The sequence below is a fragment of the Megalops cyprinoides genome, chromosome 14 (genome assembly GCF_013368585.1).
Source record: "Megalops cyprinoides isolate fMegCyp1 chromosome 14, fMegCyp1.pri, whole genome shotgun sequence".
NCBI lineage: Eukaryota > Metazoa > Chordata > Actinopteri > Elopiformes > Megalopidae > Megalops > Megalops cyprinoides.
This window is the reverse complement of record NC_050596.1, coordinates 25,714,678-25,732,505: the sequence shown is the minus strand read 5'-3', so window position 1 is coordinate 25,732,505 and position 17,828 is coordinate 25,714,678. Positions and strand designations below refer to the sequence as shown.

Here is a 17,828-nt window from a genome sequence, read left to right as displayed (position 1 = left end):
ATTCAGTAATTCAGTTGCTCTTTTCCCGGATGTCCATCCGTTCTGCATAAAATGAGCAGAATTTGCAAAATGACAAACTCACATCCAAAAGTCAACTGCATGCTGATATCCCACCTCATCGTTTAATGACAGAATTGGTTGGCCATATAATGTATATGTTCTACAAATTGTGCATTGCAAATAAAACTTGTACTTGTGCTCGGAAACAAAGATGTATTTTAATGTAGTGTATTTGGGGAATTGCACAGGAGTAGTGAATGTACATGGTTAATTAAATAAAAAGACCAATTAATCCAAGCAGGCTGTTTGGAAGAAACAACAGCCTAAACACAGCACCTCCAGGAAGTGCGTTTGGGACCCTGTCCCAGGATTTGTCCCAGAACATCACCTTTCTTGTGCTGGATGACGATGTCCCAGATGCTACGTCGGGAGCAGGGGTCCACCCCTGTCGTGGGCTCATCCAGCACCACCACACGGGACCCCCCGATGAAGGCGATGGAGATGGAGAGCTTCCTCTTCATGCCGCCCGACAGAGTGCCTACCCGCTTGTGCCGATGGGCGTACATCCCAGTCTCCTGTAGGATTCTGGGAAAAAATAGAACTGCATCAGCATACAAAGGAGCAGCTACCACATAATCTTCCTGTCACATTGTGATACTACATGCTAGCTGTGGAGAAAGTTACCAAGAAAAACTGAGCTTAATCTTGGCAGTCAAGTTGTCAAGACTTAAATACTACACTGATAAATGTATCATTTTAATTTTCGCCTTTTTTGAAAATATGATACATGAATTGTCCTTTTTTGATAACCAATGTGATAAAGTATTCTGAACTGAACTGATAACATATACAAATCATTTTATTTCCTGATGATGACAGCTTAATAATCAAAATGCATGTGCATCATTCATAACATTTAAGTGTTAAACATGCCTGAACACACCAACAGATCAACATATCATCTTCTCTTGGCGAATATCAAAAACATTCACAATTAACTCATTAAAGGTTACTTTATTGCTTGAGTGTGTCAATTTCTTTGTGAGACTGTCATCTGGAGGCAGGATAGCATTGCAGTATGCGTACTCACTTGCGCACTTGTTCATGCAGTTCCCTGCGTGTCCAGTGGGGGGCCTTGATCTGCCCATACAGCAACAGGTGCTCCTTGGTGGTCAGGTGGTCAAAGTGGACATCGTACTGCATGCACACACCCAGCTCCTTGCGAATATCGTCAATGTAAGACTGCATGTCCTTCCCATAGACCTCGATGGAGCCAGAGGTGGGGCCAAAGAGACCAGTCAGGAGGGACCTGCACACATGGAGACATTACTGTATCAGACATCCTGTGCATCGATTGCAAACATCAGGATGTTTTTCACAGGTACTGGTACATCAGTTACAAACACCACTATGTCACTCACCAGCACAGACTTTGTGACAAAGACAGGGCCATCTAAAACTATTTCACATAAGTCTGTCCATAAGTTTTACTGATATAATTTGAATGCTAACCTTACCTAATTTGCTCTATAATAACTTCTTTCATGCTATGCTCTGGAAAATGCCTTTAATATTTTATTTTCCAATGGCATGAGTTGCACTGCAAGAAAATGGACAGAACAGCGCCCTCACATGGTGGTGGTCTTCCCAGCGCCATTGTGACCCAGCAGTGCAGTGACATGGCCTTCGTAGAAGCTGACGTTGAGGTTCTGGATGGCATGGCGACTCCCATACGTTTTTGTCAGGCCGTGGAGGGCGACCCCGACTGGCAGGCCAGAGAACTCATCCTCTATCTGGGACGGGAAGCCACAGTGAGCTGAGAGCAAAAGAGAGGGAGAGAGTGTCAGAGAGACTTATTTAACATTACAGCCTTATTATTACTGCCGTGTTACCTGTACACTTTCAGCTGCAAGAAAAAAACACAAATTTTGTCGCATTAACTGCACTTCAGTGGCAGCGTTTGTTGTACCCTGATCTTTGTCTTTAGGGAAGACGGCCTGATTTTTCTGCATGATGTTGGTGAAAAACAAGCCCCGCCTCTTCTTCTCTGGCCCCTTCTTGCAGCACCCAAAGAGGTCCGCCCAGAAGGAGGGCATCACTGGGAAGTACCAAGGTGCTGCGATGCCATAGTTCCCTGGCAGGGAAAGAGCACAGATGTCACCGTGAGGGCGCGCCACCCAAGTGAGAAGTAAGACATTGACAGCTTCTGCTGTTGATTTCCAATTATGTCCATAGCACATTAAAGCATTAGCCTAATGGAGACAGGAGTAACACGCAGTCTACAAATTTAATTAAAGCTGAAATAAACAGCCTAAAGGCTACACAGCCTCATAAAGTAACAACTGTCATTTCCAGGTGTGGCCTGTAATATCTGTCAAGGTTTGAATCCATGTTGTCTATAAATAATTAAAACAACTGCCCCCCAGGTCTGATTATCTCTGCACTTGGATGAGGAGCCTGTCAGTCTCTATGTATGTGTGTGTGTGTGTGTGTGTGTGTGTGTGTCTGTGAGTGTCTGTTTCTCTGTGTTAGGTGACTTTTTGGTGTACCTGGGAAAACCATGCGGATGTACGCGCCAATGATGAAGTACAGAGCAGAGTCAATGAGGAGCAGCCAGCACAGCCAGCCAAAGGAGGCAGTGTCACCCGACAGGGGTGAGATGTAGGAGTTGCTCCACTGGATCCCTGAAAAATTCCAGGATAAGGGGGAGAACAGGCTTCATGCTTCATCAGGTTACTCTGGAATCACACGTTGAAGCACCACTGAGGAGAACGAGTGACCTACCTTGACCCTGACTCTCATAGCGAGAGATGTACTGGCTGGCGTAGCTGAAGCAGGTGGGAGCGAAGAGACTCTGTGACACAAGGAGAGAGATCAAGTCATACAATAAAATACCCTATAGCTTACAACACGAAATCAAAACTATATTAAGACTATCTATCTATCTATTACATCTATCTATCTGTATATGCACTGTTAAATGTACTTATCTTGTATGCCACTCTGGATAGTTTGTATCTGCTAGTTTGTACTTTGCCTGGCCAACCTTTGGAACTGTCATGCAGTACTTCTAATATTGTTGACTCTTTATGGTTTTTCGCTTATGTTGTATTGTACCTCACTTTAGATAAAAACGTCTGCCAAATGAATAAGTGTAAATGGGTAAGAGCATCTGCTAAGCAACAAAATGTAAATGATGTAAATCTATCTATCTATCTATCTATCGGCCTATCTATCTATCTATCTATCTATCTATCTATCTATCTATCGGCCTATCTATCTATCGACCTATCCGTGTGTGTCTGAGAGTCTCACCAGTGCGCTCTTAGCAGAGAAGGAGAGAGAGGACTCTAGGGACACGACCACAATGAAGGGGAAGAAGCAGATGACGTAGATGAGGCTGCCGCTCAGCCCAGCGATGTTGGTCTTGTCGAAGAAGGAGCTGACCAGGAAGCTGATGCCCAGGATGGAGAGGCCGTAGTCACAGAGGTAGAGGAAGAGCAGGAAGCCGTTGCTGTTGGGCAGTATGCGGCCGCCCTTCAGGATGATGGTGAGGATGATGATGGTGACGACCAGGAAGGCCGCGCTCTCTATGAACCAGGCGAAGAAGTGGCTGATGGGATTGACTCCCATCATCTTCATGTACTGTGATAATTAAAATGGCAAGGAGGCGGAGGGTCAACACAAGCCTGGGGGTGTTATTACAGTGAATCTGTCTACGACGGTCAGAATGGCCTACAGCACCTTCAATGAATGTGCTCATTCAAAAACATACGTAAGGTAAAGAGAACACGGTTAAAAGCACTTTGCCTTGCACACACAGAAATCAATCTCTTTTTTTTTACTGAAATTCCCTGCAAAATGCACATTTTGGGAGTGACTTTTTGCCGTTCAGTCAACAAATAAGAGCTTACGTATCCAAACAAAGATATATATAGTTAATGTGAATTACTCTCTAATCCTAGTGTATGTTAAGCAGGTTATTGTGCTCCACACTCTTTCTTAGTCACTCTGTATAAGAACTGCTAAATGACAATAACATAATGTGCTGTAGGTACATGCAGGTTAAACTGGGCATTTGGTGGCTCAAACCTCATGCAGACGAAGCTCCCTCTCGTGAACCAGTTTTTTGACAAAGTTGGCGATGAACAGGACCCAGGCAATCATGAGGACCAATGGGAAGGCAAAGGAGATGCTGTTGAGGTACCTGCAGGGCAGAGCGGAACATAGCATTGGTCACAGTCAATGTTCAATTTTAACGGCTATCAGCATCAAAACACGATGCTTGTATTTACTGAAATAAGACCAGGTATTCATAAAAATTCATTTTTCTGTTTTTCCAATCTATAATTGTTTTGTAAAATCAGATACTGAATGTATGCATTTGAATTCCTGGGCTGGAGCGTTATCTACATTATTACAATGCTAATATTTTGCTGTGAATATTCCCTGTGAAACATCTTCTTCTCTAAATCAATGCAAAGAAGACACATACCCATCTATCACTGACGGGTTGAGGAAAACAGTGTTACGCTGTCCTGTCCTGACACATCTATATCAACACTATCCACTGAGACACCCTGTTATTTGTGGCATAGATTAATTACATGCAACTGCATGATGCAGCCGCAAACACTGAGAAATATCTGAGCAAAACATGTTAAAGTTCAATAATATCGGCAATTTGGAATTTGTAGAGTGGAGCCACTGAACTCTGTAATTAGAATGGACGTAGGTTCCAGTCACAAATGGAACACGGTTGTGGTACACTTGAAGAGCACTCTTTACCTGAATTATAGCTGTATGAAAATCCAGGAAATGTGAAATGTGAATTGTGTGAGCTGTTCATTCATTTAGCCTACCAATTCACTGTCAAGTTAAAATTATACTATGTTACATATTGTGTAGATAGATTACACACACTTATACATACACAGACACACACATATATATATGTACTATATTGTACATAGAGCAGTTTTCTCATTGTGGACATAGCTGACTGCTTTGTAGGACACATTCCCATTATGGAAGGAGATGACTGATTTAGAGAAGGACACATACTCATCAGAGAGGTAGCTCATTGGTTTAGTGAAGAAACACACTCAGACATGTAGGTGATTGGTTCAGAGAAGGACACACACTCATCAGAGAGGTAGCTGATTGGTTCAGAGAGGGACACACACTCATCATAGAGCTAGCAAACTGGTTTAGGGAAGGACACATACTCATCATGGAGGTAGATAACTGGTTTAGGGAAGGACGCATACTCATCGTGGAGGTAGATAACTGGTTTAGGGAAAGACACATACTCATCGTGGAGGTAGATAACTGGTTTAGGGAAAGACACATACTCATCGTGGAGGTAGATAACTGGTTTAGGGAAGGACGCATACTCATCGTGGAGGTAGATAACTGGTTTAGGGAAAGACACATACTCATCGTGGAGGTAGATAACTGGTTTAGGGAAAGACACATACTCATCGTGGAGGTAGATAACTGGTTTAGGGAAAGACACATACTCATCGTGGAGGTAGATAACTGGTTTAGGGAAAGACACATACTCATCGTGGAGGTAGATAACTGGTTTAGGGAAGGACACATACTCATCGTGGAGGTAGCAGGGGTAAGGGAACGCCTGCAGCTGGACTGCTGGCTCCTCCACTTTACGGCCGATTTGCGTCTCGATGATGGCGCGCTCGATGCTCTCCTGCAGGTAGATGAAGCCCCGGTTGTAGCGCTGGGTCTTGAGGGGCGAGATGTAGGCGCTCTTCACCCAGAAGGGGTTTCGGGCGCGGTCCGTCCGCATGACGTTCTCGATGTGCATCCGAATGGTGTATTCCACCTTCGGCGGGAGAGGTGAGCCAGAGGCGTCCCGTCTCCGCCGAGAGGGGCTTGTGGGGTTGCTCTTGGGCAGGTTGAAGATGATACCTGAGAAGGGGATTGCATGTGTAAGAATGAGTGGCACTATGGAGATAATCTAGAATCACTGGCACCTACAGTGATTCCTTCTGTACTTATCTGTAGTTACTTGCTAAAATTTAGTTTCTCCTTTCTGAACACAGAAAAATTACCAGGTTGGATGTACAAAGCAACCACCATCGAGCAATGCGCAGAGCATCCAACCAATACTCTCCTTGAGACCTAGCCCTAAATGCAATATTTATCATTGTATCAGATGATGGATGCAAGATATGAACTTGCACACATATGAGCAATCTGTCAGTCAACATAGCAGGAAACTCTTTCTGTTTAAAGAAAGATCTCTGAAAACAAGAGATAGATGACAGTTATTGTCAATACAGAAAAGTCTTCACTGACAGCCCAGTAATTACACTGTTGTTAACTGTGTCAATGATCCTGTAATGTGATCTCCACCCAGCTCATCTCTAAAACTTGGAAGACCCTGGCGTGGACCTGAAGAGCTGCTGCACACACAGATGTTTGAAAATGAAAACAGATGCTCTAAAATGAAATGCATGATATGCATGAAAATATTAACGAGTGTCTGAAGCATGATTTACGGGGGAGGGGAGGGGGGCACTTACTGGCGTAGAGATCACGGGTGCGGCTGAGATCCTCGCCCAGGGTGTTGAGCTCCTCGGTGGAGTTCAGGCCCTGGAAGCGGTTGAAGTTGACGCAGGACGAGAGGTTCATCATCAGCGTGGAGAGGGTGGTTATCTGCTGGATGATGTTCTTGTTCTTCTCAAGCAGGGTAGTCATGTTTGCTGCAGAGGGACATGCAAATGAGCACATTACAGTGGGAGGATCAGTGTCAGGTGGCTGAAAGTGCGGGGTAGTGGCTAAGGACTTGGGTTTGGAACCAAAAGGTTCATTTTCGGGGGGGGGGGGGGGGGGGGTTGCTGCTTCTGTTTTCCCACAGGCATATTTAACTATATGAATTATGTGTGCACATTCACCTTTTCATCAGTAGACTTTTACTGATTTAACTTGTGGATTCAAGGTTAGATGATATCATCCTCTACTTCAATAAAATTACAGGTATACTTTTTCTTCTTCGCTGCCAGCTGGCTGTGGCTATCTTTAAATCTATTTAAAATTTAATTGATTGGCTGGGCTGCCAGCTCATGTGACGTCCTCTCAGATGCCTGCTTAGTCTCTCCCATTTAAAAACTGACAAAGAAGGTAGGTACAGTACAACAGGAGATGGAAATATAACTCACAAAAGTTGTTGAGGGTCTGCTGCATCTGGGTGACATCAATGTCCGTCTGCAACTGGATGAAGTTTTGCACAAAGGCATTGCTGAGGGAATTCTGGAAAGGAGAAGCAGAGATACTGAGTATTACAGGAATCGACTTACAGAAGGTTTTTGAGGTCCAGGGCTCTTATTCCCAGTCGCAGTAGTCTGCCTGACTCTGCAGACAGAAGCTTGAAAAAACCTCAGTCCCGCAGAGATGATTTCGAGTGAATGGCCGTGGCCGACAGGTGCAAAGAGCTTTCCCCTACCTTGAGGATGGGGAGGGTTTTCTGCAGCAGATTTGCTGACTCCACCACGTAGGAAGACGACTTGAGCCAATCCTGAGCGTACAGCCTCAGGTCTGCAAACTGCTGCAGCGTGGCGTTGGACTTGGAGGCAATGTAAAAAAAACTTGTTAGTACAACCGTTTCCATACCAGTGTCTACGTTTCAGAGGGGTAATATGAAGTAACATGGGGAACATGGAGTGAGCTGTAAAGATGGAGCACTGTGTGTGTGTGTGTGTGTGTGTGTGTGCGGGTCTTTGTGCAGTTGTGTATATGTGTGTATATGCAGGCATCTTCACTCAATTTTTTTGATTGCCCCAATGAACAATATGGCTGCCATGTTTCAACATTGTATATTTATACCCCCCCCCCCCCCCAATTTTCTCCTAAATGCCCTCAGTTTTCCTGAAAAAGACTGTTTGCTTTGTTGAACTGGAGCCGAATTTTCCAATTTCAATTTGTTTAGTTTTACAGACTTTATCCCCATTGTGGTGCACTGTTTTCTCAACAAGGATGGATGTATTGTGGTCATGTGTTATGTTGCTGAATGTTAAATATTTTTTCTTGAGCTTTTTCATTGAGCACACTCTACTTTCCCAAAAGGGAAGGTTTTCGATACATGTAAGCTGCTGAACATCATTTTGATTTTATTTAATTTTATTCCGCCCCCAATTAAGCGTGTGTGTCGTGTCAGGCTCAATTTCAGTTTCAGGCCTGTGCAGACTTTTATGCATGTGCAAATGCGCTTGCATCTGCCTCTGCCTCTGCCTCTCCGTCTGCGTCTGCATCTGCGTTTGTGCGAGCGTGTACGTGGCTGTGATGGCCACAAGGGTGTGGTGCACTTACCTTCTGGATGATTTCCCTGGTCAAGGGTGTGTCTGGGGTGTAGAGCACCCGACCCAACAGCATTGGCTTGAGGAAGGCCCAGGCAACGGCACCCCCTGTGGTGTTCACCATGTCCAGGTAGAAGTTCATGCAGAAGGGGGCTAGCGAAGGAGGACAAATTCACTTTCATCATCATTTTATCATCAACCTACTATCATCCTTATCGTTTCACCACCTATCATTGCCCATCAACCTATTTTGGTTTGGTTTTATGTTCAAATTTGGTACAGTAGTACTTGGGGCACGCATGTTGATATTTTTGCTATCTTTGTTCCAAGTCAGCTATCTGTAGACTAGATTTGATGAGCTAAGTAGCTGAATGCTGATCTGGAAGCAGAGTTGCTTTAAGACATTTTTGCATTGTTTCTGGGAGTGTGGTAGTGCTAACAAAAAGATAAAATTAAATGTATTTCTTCAGTATACTGAACTGTAGATTAATTAGTTGCTCAACTGCATTGTTGTAGGTCTTGTCCCAATGTATTAATCCTGATTAAGGAAAGGCCATTTCAAAAACAAAGTGAAGAAACACTTCTACATTTATCTTTATATTATGCACAAAACACTTTCAGTTACGACTAGTTACTAATTCCAAAGAGTGCAGTGTGGCATTAAAAAAAGGCAGCTCTATTTATTTTCCTACTGGCATCGCGGGGGATCTTGAACTTCTCGATGAGCTCCTCGATCTTGGGGTCCCCCTGGGTGGAGGGGTCCGAGTCGGCGAAGCTGGGCAGCTTGGAGATGCCAAACAGGGAGAGCATGCCATTGGTGCACATGGCCCGCGAGATGGTGGTGAAAGTGGCCCTGCTGGAGATGGTGGAGCGCTGGCCATGCACCAGCTGGGGTTGGGGGGGGGGGGGGGGGCAGAGAGAGGGTCATGTTACTGGACCACATCAAAGAGTGATACACAGACAGCACTGAGCAACAGGACGGTTTCATGAGAAGTAAGAGGGCTTCATGAAAGCTGCAGTCATTTATGAGAAGAGAGGGCTGTGTTGGGCTATAGTCCAACTACATTTTCTTTTGTATTTGAGGCTCCTGTTTTCCAAGAACTAAGATTATAGCATGTCCATTGTGTACACACACCCACACACACGCATAAATATATCGAATACATGTAGTGTTGCAACCTGCTTCACCCACCTGTACCACACAGCCTTTTGGTTTCTGTTCTTTGTGCACTGGCTGTATACCACCTAGAGGGGGCAGTCTCACTGCCCTGTAGCACAGGTTAAAAGGGTGGGACCTCACTGGGGAATGTGGGGCGATAGTGGTTCCTGTATGCTGGCTGCACATGTTGAAGCCACTATTTGTGGACCATAGCCGGCTTGTTGTGGAAGGCTCCATCTGTGTTTTGTTTTGCCCTCTATTTTCAACAAACCATGTACAGTGGCATATTTATATTCCATTGTTGTTTATGTGGAATTTCTTTTTTGGGAAGTTGAACAAAACCTTGAGGATGCTTGTGTCTGCCTGAGCGGCTGGAACCAGTAGCCCGGAGTAGGTTGCCAGCAACTGAGGTGTTGCCTCGATACCTGAAAAGGGCGGTAAGTCCCTTGAACCTGTCATACTACCTGGGGACAGTGGGCCGACTACCACAGAGCAGTTTTGTTTGATTTTTGTTCATTTGTTTATATCTCCCTTCTCCCGTCACACACTGGTGCACAGACATGTACAATACACATAGGTAAGAAGTATATCTAGCATAGGGCAGATCAGGGTTCTCAAAGCTGGATGTCGCCAGATATGTGTGTGTGTGTGTGTGTGTGTGTGTGCGCACACGTGCATGCATGCACGCATGCGTGTGTGTTAATGCTACAGAACTTTGCACTTATGACACTTATCACTTATGGCAGGAAAACATCTTACAGCATCTGTGTTTTGTATTTAGCGCAGGTTTAAAATGTCAGGAGGTGTGACAGATGATGAGCAGGCACACTCACGCTGCGGAACTCTGGGTTAGCCACGAGGTTGAGATCCTGGATCGACACCAGGTACCCCTGCAGCCGGCTGATGGAGGGCAGGAGCTTTCCCATCATGTCCATGAGGAATTTGAGCATCTGCAGCATGACGCCGACCAGGCTTTGCATGTCATTGGACAGTATCAGCTGGTGGGCGGGATCGGAGAGGGAGCAAGACAGGGTTAGCATTGTGAAGCAAAAGAGACCCTGGGTTAAGTCCTTATTTTCATACACTGTCATATCCACAGAGGGCTGATGGAGGCTTGTTGCAACAGGTACTCCTGAACCCCCCCCCACCGCCCCCAAGCAATATGAGTATTTATCCTGGACTCTTACTACACTGTTACGCTCACAATGTCCCTGTGCACCTGGGGCTTAGACAAAAAAGTGCTTAAACACATAAAAATTGATTCATTAATTGATTTCTCCATTTATGTATATTCTTAATACCATTTACCTCTGCCTCAATCTCTACCCCCCCCCCCCCTGCTTTTAGAGAGAGTCTGTGTTAGTAAGACTGTTCTAAAATATCCTTACCAATGAATATGAGCACTCGTGTCTTGATGATACAACCAAATTTGCACTGCACAGAATAGTCTGTCTAGTACTATAATAGTGGCATCACACTATAGTGCCAACAAAACAGATTATTATTTTCCTATGATTCATCCCCCACAATAGCATAATTGCTTCTCAGTACCTCATTCCAAAATCGGCATTTATTCTTAAGTAGCGTTTCTGCTACTTAAGAAAGTAGCTTTCATTCATATTTCCCCACTAAATAATGATGGCTGTGAGGGCATTGCCTTGTCTGTTGCCTTGGAGAACACAGAAGGGCAAACTCACCCTGTAAATGACGTTCTCCATGTTGACGTAGCGAGCGACCAGCACCAGGAAGTTGTACCACTCTTGCGGAGGGAGTGAGCAGAAGACCTTGAAGATCAGTGCCTCCGTCCCGTTCAGCGCCAGGATGGACGGGTCGCTGCAGTGCCGCATGTTGGCCAGCCAGGCCAGCAGCTGGAAGGGGGGAGTCAAAGTGGGGTCAGAGTGTTACACTGTACCCGCGGGCCGCTCGGTCAAACAGTCAACCCAGCGGACAAACTCAAAATGCATCCGTCCAGCTTCCACAGAGAGACCTTTCAAAAGCCAATCCCGGACACTCCACATAGGAAGGGCTCAATACAAGATGGACTCAGAGTGGATGGATAAATGGATTTATGGAATGTATTTATCATTTACGATAATTTATGTAATTCAAAAATGATACACATACAATGTGGCAGCAGTGTATCACAGTAGAAAGCAGCAGGGCTTGTAACTGAAAGGTCACTGGTTCAATTCCCTGCTGGGACACTGCTGTTGTACCCTTGGGCAAGGTACTTCAACCTCAATTGGATCAGTAACTATCCAACCGTATAAATGGATAACTATGTAAGTTTCTCTGGATAAGGGTGTCTGCTAAATGACAATAATGTAACGTAAATGAACAACTGTACACGCATCAAATTACCAGATGACATGTAATTTCAAACTATGTACCACATCATGGAATCCCTAATCAAACCACCTTACTTGGACAGGCTAGTTTTATACAGCATAAGGCCATTTTACGATACAATCATTAAGTATCTTCATCATTCCTGCTGTAAAATTTGTAAAGGATTCCTTTTAACCACCTTCTTTTGGGATCAGAGCAGCACCTGCAGGTTTCTGCGATAAAATATGTGGGTGAAAGGTACCTGGAGGTTGTTGTCGGGCAGTACTATATCCATCAGGAAATTGAGGACATCTGGAGGGATGCTGGTCAGATGCAGGACATCCATTGTAAAAGCCGTCCTGTTCTTCAGAAGATCAGACACTTTGACATCACCTGGGAGGGCATCGCAAAAAAAAAAAAAGAAAACCGTGGCATGGGACATGATTCAACCATGGAATATTTGTACTGAAACAAAAGACAAATGAACTGCAGCATTTAAGTAATTTTGACTCCACAATGCATGCGAGCATTGAGTAATGAGTGCATTAGTAATTAGGGAAGGCACTGTACCTAGAGGGCTGACGCTGATGTTAAGAGACATAAGACTGCTCACATTGAAGCCCAGGCTTTCTGAGAGGGCAGATGTCCTGAAACACAGCAAAACAGATTGAGGGTACACAAACACTACAACGGTGAACAACGTACATACGTATATAAATACTGGTGTCCGCTGGCACGGGGGGGGGGAGACATAAAGGTATACACAGAGACAATAAATCACATAAACAGTGTCAGTGTAAACAGGCAAGAAGGTAGGGCGCTCTGACGCAGTGGAGATATACAGATACAGGTGGGCTGTACAGGTGCAGGAGGGGCACACAGTTCCATTATGAGACAGACAGTAAAGAGATACACACAGGACATACAGGCACTGTAAAACATCATTTAAATCAGTGCACACACAAAGGATAATGCGGACACTGAGATACAGAGACACAACCAACACAGTGCGTCCAAATATTGCGAGAACAACACCACCCTGCAGGAAGCCAGGAAGACGTGGAACGAGCAAGGTTAAACTCCGGCCAGCGAGAGCCAGTGCTCTGTACCAGTTGGCATTGATGTGGTACGTGGTGGGGTCTCCGACGAAGGTCTCGAACAGCATGTCTGAGAGGGTTTTGAGGCCGGCGTTGCCATCCTCCAGAAGGCTGGCCGTCAGCATGTGGACGGCCTGAACGGTGGGGACGCCCATTTCACACAGCAGCCCAGGGGGGATGGACAGGGCCTGGGACAGCAGCTGGACCGAACTCATCCCCTCCAGTGTACACACCTGCAATGATCAATGGGTCATTGCATTAAAGTGACCCAAACAGCACGTCACAATTTCACACATGGTCTGCTAAAAGGAAGGGGTATATAGTTCAGTTTTTGAGTTGGTTTTAAGACAAATGTGAGCTGATGGATGCTAAAATAGATCCCTGTAGGCATTAGCATTCTTGTTGAAAGCAGCTGTGTATGCGTCAGTTGAAGTATGTCAAAGTGACCTGTCTTGCTACCCGTGTTCATATGTTTTCAGTATTTGGGGAGGGGTATTAACACATAACTCATTTCGACTAAGGGGAGCACTATGTATTAGAAAGGTTGCATACTACTGTTAATATGTATCTTTCTTATTTCCTTCTGAGCTCCCACTGTGATTTCAACTGAATGAATTTATCTTTGTTTTTTTTGTTTTTTTTACCTGGGTCAGCAGGCGGTCAAGGGGGAGAGAGATGTTTCTGGACATCCAGTCAGATGCAAGGATCTCAGAGACAGTCTGTCCAGTCTGAAGCAGGATATTAAGGTCCTCTGTACAGGAAAGCAGGGCAAAGAGGAGGGACACAGGAGAGGTCAGTGATCAGTCTCCAATGAGGCAAAACAAGAGTGGACACGGTCGACTACCTCACTTCCCTCACCCTCTCAGTTAACCGAGGAGCTGGCAGCAAGTGGCACACTAAACAAAACCCATCAACTACACTGACAAGTTAATAAAGCTCACCACTACCTACAGTGGGATGTACTGTAATCTGATATCTCCTTTAACGTACAACATCGCAGGTGGTAAAAAGCTCTGACCGGGGATTTAAAAGCACAAGATGATTGCAGCATTATGTACAGCACCAAAGTGAGAGTGAGTCAGCTAGGTATTTATTAGAATTCAATAAGCAGCTTCAATATGACAAAGGGTCAAGTTTGCATGTAAGACACTACACAAAAGGACAGTGTTATTTCACCTTTTACAAACGAAGGGTGCGGTGCAAAGAGCCTGCTTCAAACAATACTTAATGGACATAATAAAGTCAATTAAGACCTGTTAGGACAGGAAGGGATGGGATTTATCAGTAAACATACACAAGGGAAACAATAAAGGGCTGGAGCTTAATCACAGCCATTATCAAATCAGCGCAGGTAATATATTAAATTTCGGTAACTAAGAGAAGCGAGGGGGCTAGGGACAAGAGGAGGAGCGAAGGAGAAGTGAGTGAATTTCACTGGTAATGACATTTAATGAGGCACTGAATGCTTTCTCTTGGAGACTGGCTACATGCCTTCTGGCTCCTCAGGAGATTTCGCAAAGCTGCCATTAAGCCTCGCGTGTACGGTTTCAATTTGAATAATGCGGAAATTTACCCTGGAAGAAAAATAAATCCATTGTTTGAGATCCATCAGTATTAGGTGAGGCATGAAAACCGATATTCTGTTAAAAACTTGAGTCTTCCGGGTGCCGCAATGTACTCACTGACATGCCAGACAAATTAAAATTATACTCGGATACAACCAATTAAAATTGAGTCCCTTTGTTTAAGGGTAAAACGTAGCCGGCTGCCAAATTGCATGCAGAATGTCCTGAAGCAGAGTGAAATGTAAAACCAATCTGATGTAAAGAGAAAGGATGAAGTCCTAAGCAATTACATAAGTGAAGCAATCATCAAGGGCCGGAGCTCGCAGCGGACACTTCATTAAACAGAAAGAGCGAGTGGTGAATTGAATGGGTGATGAAAGGGGAGACACGTAGACAGATGTACCTTGAGATTCGCTGGCCAGGCTCCTGGTAAGATTCTTTATTAAGGTAGCATAGGGAAGTCCATCTGGAATTCGGTCTCCAATATCAGACAGCACGAATGGGAGCCTGAAAACAATTCAATAATAAGTTCACCAAACACACTCCTGTGCTATTCCTTTTTTCCTTTAACAACAATATGCTGATTCCTCCTAAAAATAAGATGCTGGAGACAAAGCAGTTACTGTTACTAAGAGAATTAAGAATGAGTCCTACAAGTGCATACAATAATTCCATTCACCATAACACAAAACAAACCTGCAAAGTCTGAAGAAGTAATCAAAACACTGTTGATTATAAATCAAAAGTAAGAATCTAAAATCAACTCACTTTTTCACCCAGTTTGTAGCGTTCATAGTCAGCAAGTGACCGATGTTTGCCTGGGCAGCTCCCAGAACCATTTGGGCCACCTGGACCTCCGTGCTGTTGTTAGCCAGAACTAGCAGACTGTGGAAGTTATGTAGGAGAAGCTGGGCAATGCTGGTTGTCTGGTCCAAGGGTCCACTGTCAGAAGAGAGGATTAAAAGAACGTCCTGGAAGGTTTGCTCAAGGTCACTGACGATGTTACCACTGGCTTGGAAACCTGGGTATGGTACAATAACCAGCACAGACTGGACAGAGGCACCAACTGCGGAGGCAATAGCCATTGCATCTCCACCGGCAGCAGTGTAGTTGAGGACAACGACCATGGTCTCCAGGACTCTGAGAGAGGCATTAAGGTAATGCCTGCCTTCCAACGGCAACACAGGAGTCAGGAGCAGGACTGCCTGGCGCAGAGGCTGGAACACATGGGGCAGACTGATCGAGGATGGGTCCATGGCTAAGCTTGCCCACAGGCTGCTGGAGACCAGGTCTGAGACACTGAAAAGGATCTGGACGAGGCCACCAGTAGAGTAGTTGCCTGGGGACAGTGTGGACTCAGTGACATTGAGCATTGTCAACAGAGAGATGGTGACCTGTTTGGAGACGTTGAAGAACACACGGGGGATTTCAGCAGTGCTGGACACCCCAGAGAGTGTGGACAGGAGCACAGGCTGTAGAGGCAGGACATACTTCCTCTGCTCCTCTGGAAGCATGGAGACCAGGTGCTGGAGCACCTGTGTCACTGCCTGCTGTCGTTCCTGCATGCTTCCGAAGCTTTGGTTGGAGGTGGAAAGGTTCCACAGGGCTTGAGTGGCAAGTACACTGTTGAGAACAATGGAGTGGGAGACTTCCTGGATTGACTGCCCAGATGGAAGGCTGGTCTCCCCAGCAGCAGTCAGGAGGTGATTTAGTGATGCAGAGATCATGCTGGTGGACAGCAGCAACTTCTCCGTGTTCCTGGGGTAGTACACAAGCATCATGAAGCCCTTCATCAGCTGGGCCGAGGAGTTTAAGTACATCACATCCATCGAGGGCAGGAAGGTAGCGAAGGCAGCCACAGTCTGATCCAACGCCATGATGTAAGGGTCTATGCTGTTTTGAGACTCTGGCCTAGATATAGAGGTGACAAGATCCTGGACAATGGTGGAGACTAGCGTGCTAACGTCTTTAGCGGCTTCCACGTTCTCCTGCAGGATGCTGGTGAAAGCCATGAGGAACTGGATGGCTGTATCATTGTTCCCCTGCTGGCCTTGAATGATATTGGACACCACGGGGCTGAGCTGCTCCACCACGTGCTCCAGCTTGCGGGCAACGTCAAGGGAGGGTTGCCGGGACAGCACCACGGCCACGTCGACCAGCGTTCCCATACTCTCCACAAGCTTCTCCATCTTGCTGAGGTCACTCAAACTCCAGCCTTCCTGGGCGATCTGTGTAAACACCTCAGCATACTTCTCCCACTGTCCAGAAGCTGTGATGTAGGAGAGAACACGGAGGGCAGTGTCTATAGTCTCATCCTGATTGGAGCCCCCCATCATCTCTCTGGATAAGCCCTTCAGGACAACGGAGAGGTCTGGGTTGGCGAAAAAGACATGGACGGTCTCCAAGATCTCAGCGGTGGTGGGCGGAGCAGAGAGGGCCTTTAGCAGAGTCTGATAGTCTATCTCGAAGAGGTCCAAGAAGTCATCAATAGGCTCCCTCTCTGCAGCACGTCTGACCCTGTTGGAGGCGTGGGTCTGAGGCAGGGGGTCGTTCAGGGTCATCCCTCCAGCAACCTGCTCCTGCAGCTGAGCGAGGTAGGCGTCGATGGGGGCAAAGAGGTCACTGGTACGGGCGATCTGCCTCAGCATGTTGAGCACGTTCCCAGCAAGGTCGACGAAGATGTTCGAGTAAGAGGGCAAGGGGAAGTTCAGCTCCGTCACGGAGGACAAGATGGCCCTTACCATGCCGTAGAGTCTCACCATAGCCTCTGACAAAAAGTTCATTCCAGAGGATTCAGTGGAGCCCCACCACGCATTCAGCTCAAAGGCTTGCTCTAGCAGCACCCCGGTGGCATCCACACCTAACAGCTGCTCCATAATGCCATATGCCATTGGCCAGTCTCCTAACACTCTCAGCCGAATCATCTCTCTAATTGTATCCTTCAGTACTTTGTCGATGAAGCGCCCGTCAGTGCTTGAGAAAAGGTCTCCGTTCAAGATGTGTTGGATGGAGCCGTCATTCCAGTTTAATCCAGTCAGGAAGACCTGCAAGGCCTCTCCAAGAAGCTGTGGAGTAACTGAGGCATTCCCAGGACCGAAAGAGTTCCAGAGTGTGTAGTTAACTATCATCTCTACCGCATCAACGTATGGCTGCATCCAGGGGGCTGCAGCAGTGACCTGCTCCAACAAGGGCTTGATCGAAGCGGGGACTTCCAAAATGCTGAGAAGAAGGGAAAAGACATGGGCCAGTCAACTCTTTAGCACTTTTAGTCCAATTATTACAAGTTATAAGGGTGTCAGAAGACCAGGTTCACATGTTCACAAAGGAGCCCATCACCAGTACTAGTCAAGGTCCCTGAAAT

At 45.9% G+C, this 17,828-nt stretch overlaps 1 protein-coding gene across 2 annotated transcripts in view; it reads right to left on the bottom strand.

Annotated features, from left to right (window-relative positions):
• Positions 1-17,828, bottom strand: part of abca12 (ATP-binding cassette, sub-family A (ABC1), member 12) — a 72,548-nt gene that overhangs the window by 24,357 nt on the left and 30,363 nt on the right. For both annotated transcript variants that reach the window (XM_036545149.1, XM_036545148.1), the window contains 22 exons: positions 15,236-17,686; positions 14,871-14,974; positions 13,547-13,653; positions 12,915-13,135; positions 12,376-12,452; positions 12,068-12,198; positions 11,175-11,345; positions 10,311-10,475; positions 9,011-9,206; positions 8,332-8,471; positions 7,469-7,588; positions 7,185-7,275; positions 6,549-6,728; positions 5,607-5,931; positions 4,093-4,207; positions 3,316-3,645; positions 2,785-2,854; positions 2,550-2,684; positions 1,970-2,134; positions 1,633-1,816; positions 1,091-1,309; positions 389-585 (listed from right to left, as the gene is read on the bottom strand). In XM_036545149.1, the coding sequence (XP_036401042.1) occupies positions 389-585; positions 1,091-1,309; positions 1,633-1,816; positions 1,970-2,134; positions 2,550-2,684; positions 2,785-2,854; positions 3,316-3,645; positions 4,093-4,207; positions 5,607-5,931; positions 6,549-6,728; positions 7,185-7,275; positions 7,469-7,588; positions 8,332-8,471; positions 9,011-9,206; positions 10,311-10,475; positions 11,175-11,345; positions 12,068-12,198; positions 12,376-12,452; positions 12,915-13,135; positions 13,547-13,653; positions 14,871-14,974; positions 15,236-17,686 (5,894 nt within the window). The remainder of the gene's footprint in view (positions 1-388; positions 586-1,090; positions 1,310-1,632; positions 1,817-1,969; positions 2,135-2,549; positions 2,685-2,784; positions 2,855-3,315; positions 3,646-4,092; positions 4,208-5,606; positions 5,932-6,548; positions 6,729-7,184; positions 7,276-7,468; positions 7,589-8,331; positions 8,472-9,010; positions 9,207-10,310; positions 10,476-11,174; positions 11,346-12,067; positions 12,199-12,375; positions 12,453-12,914; positions 13,136-13,546; positions 13,654-14,870; positions 14,975-15,235; positions 17,687-17,828) is intronic.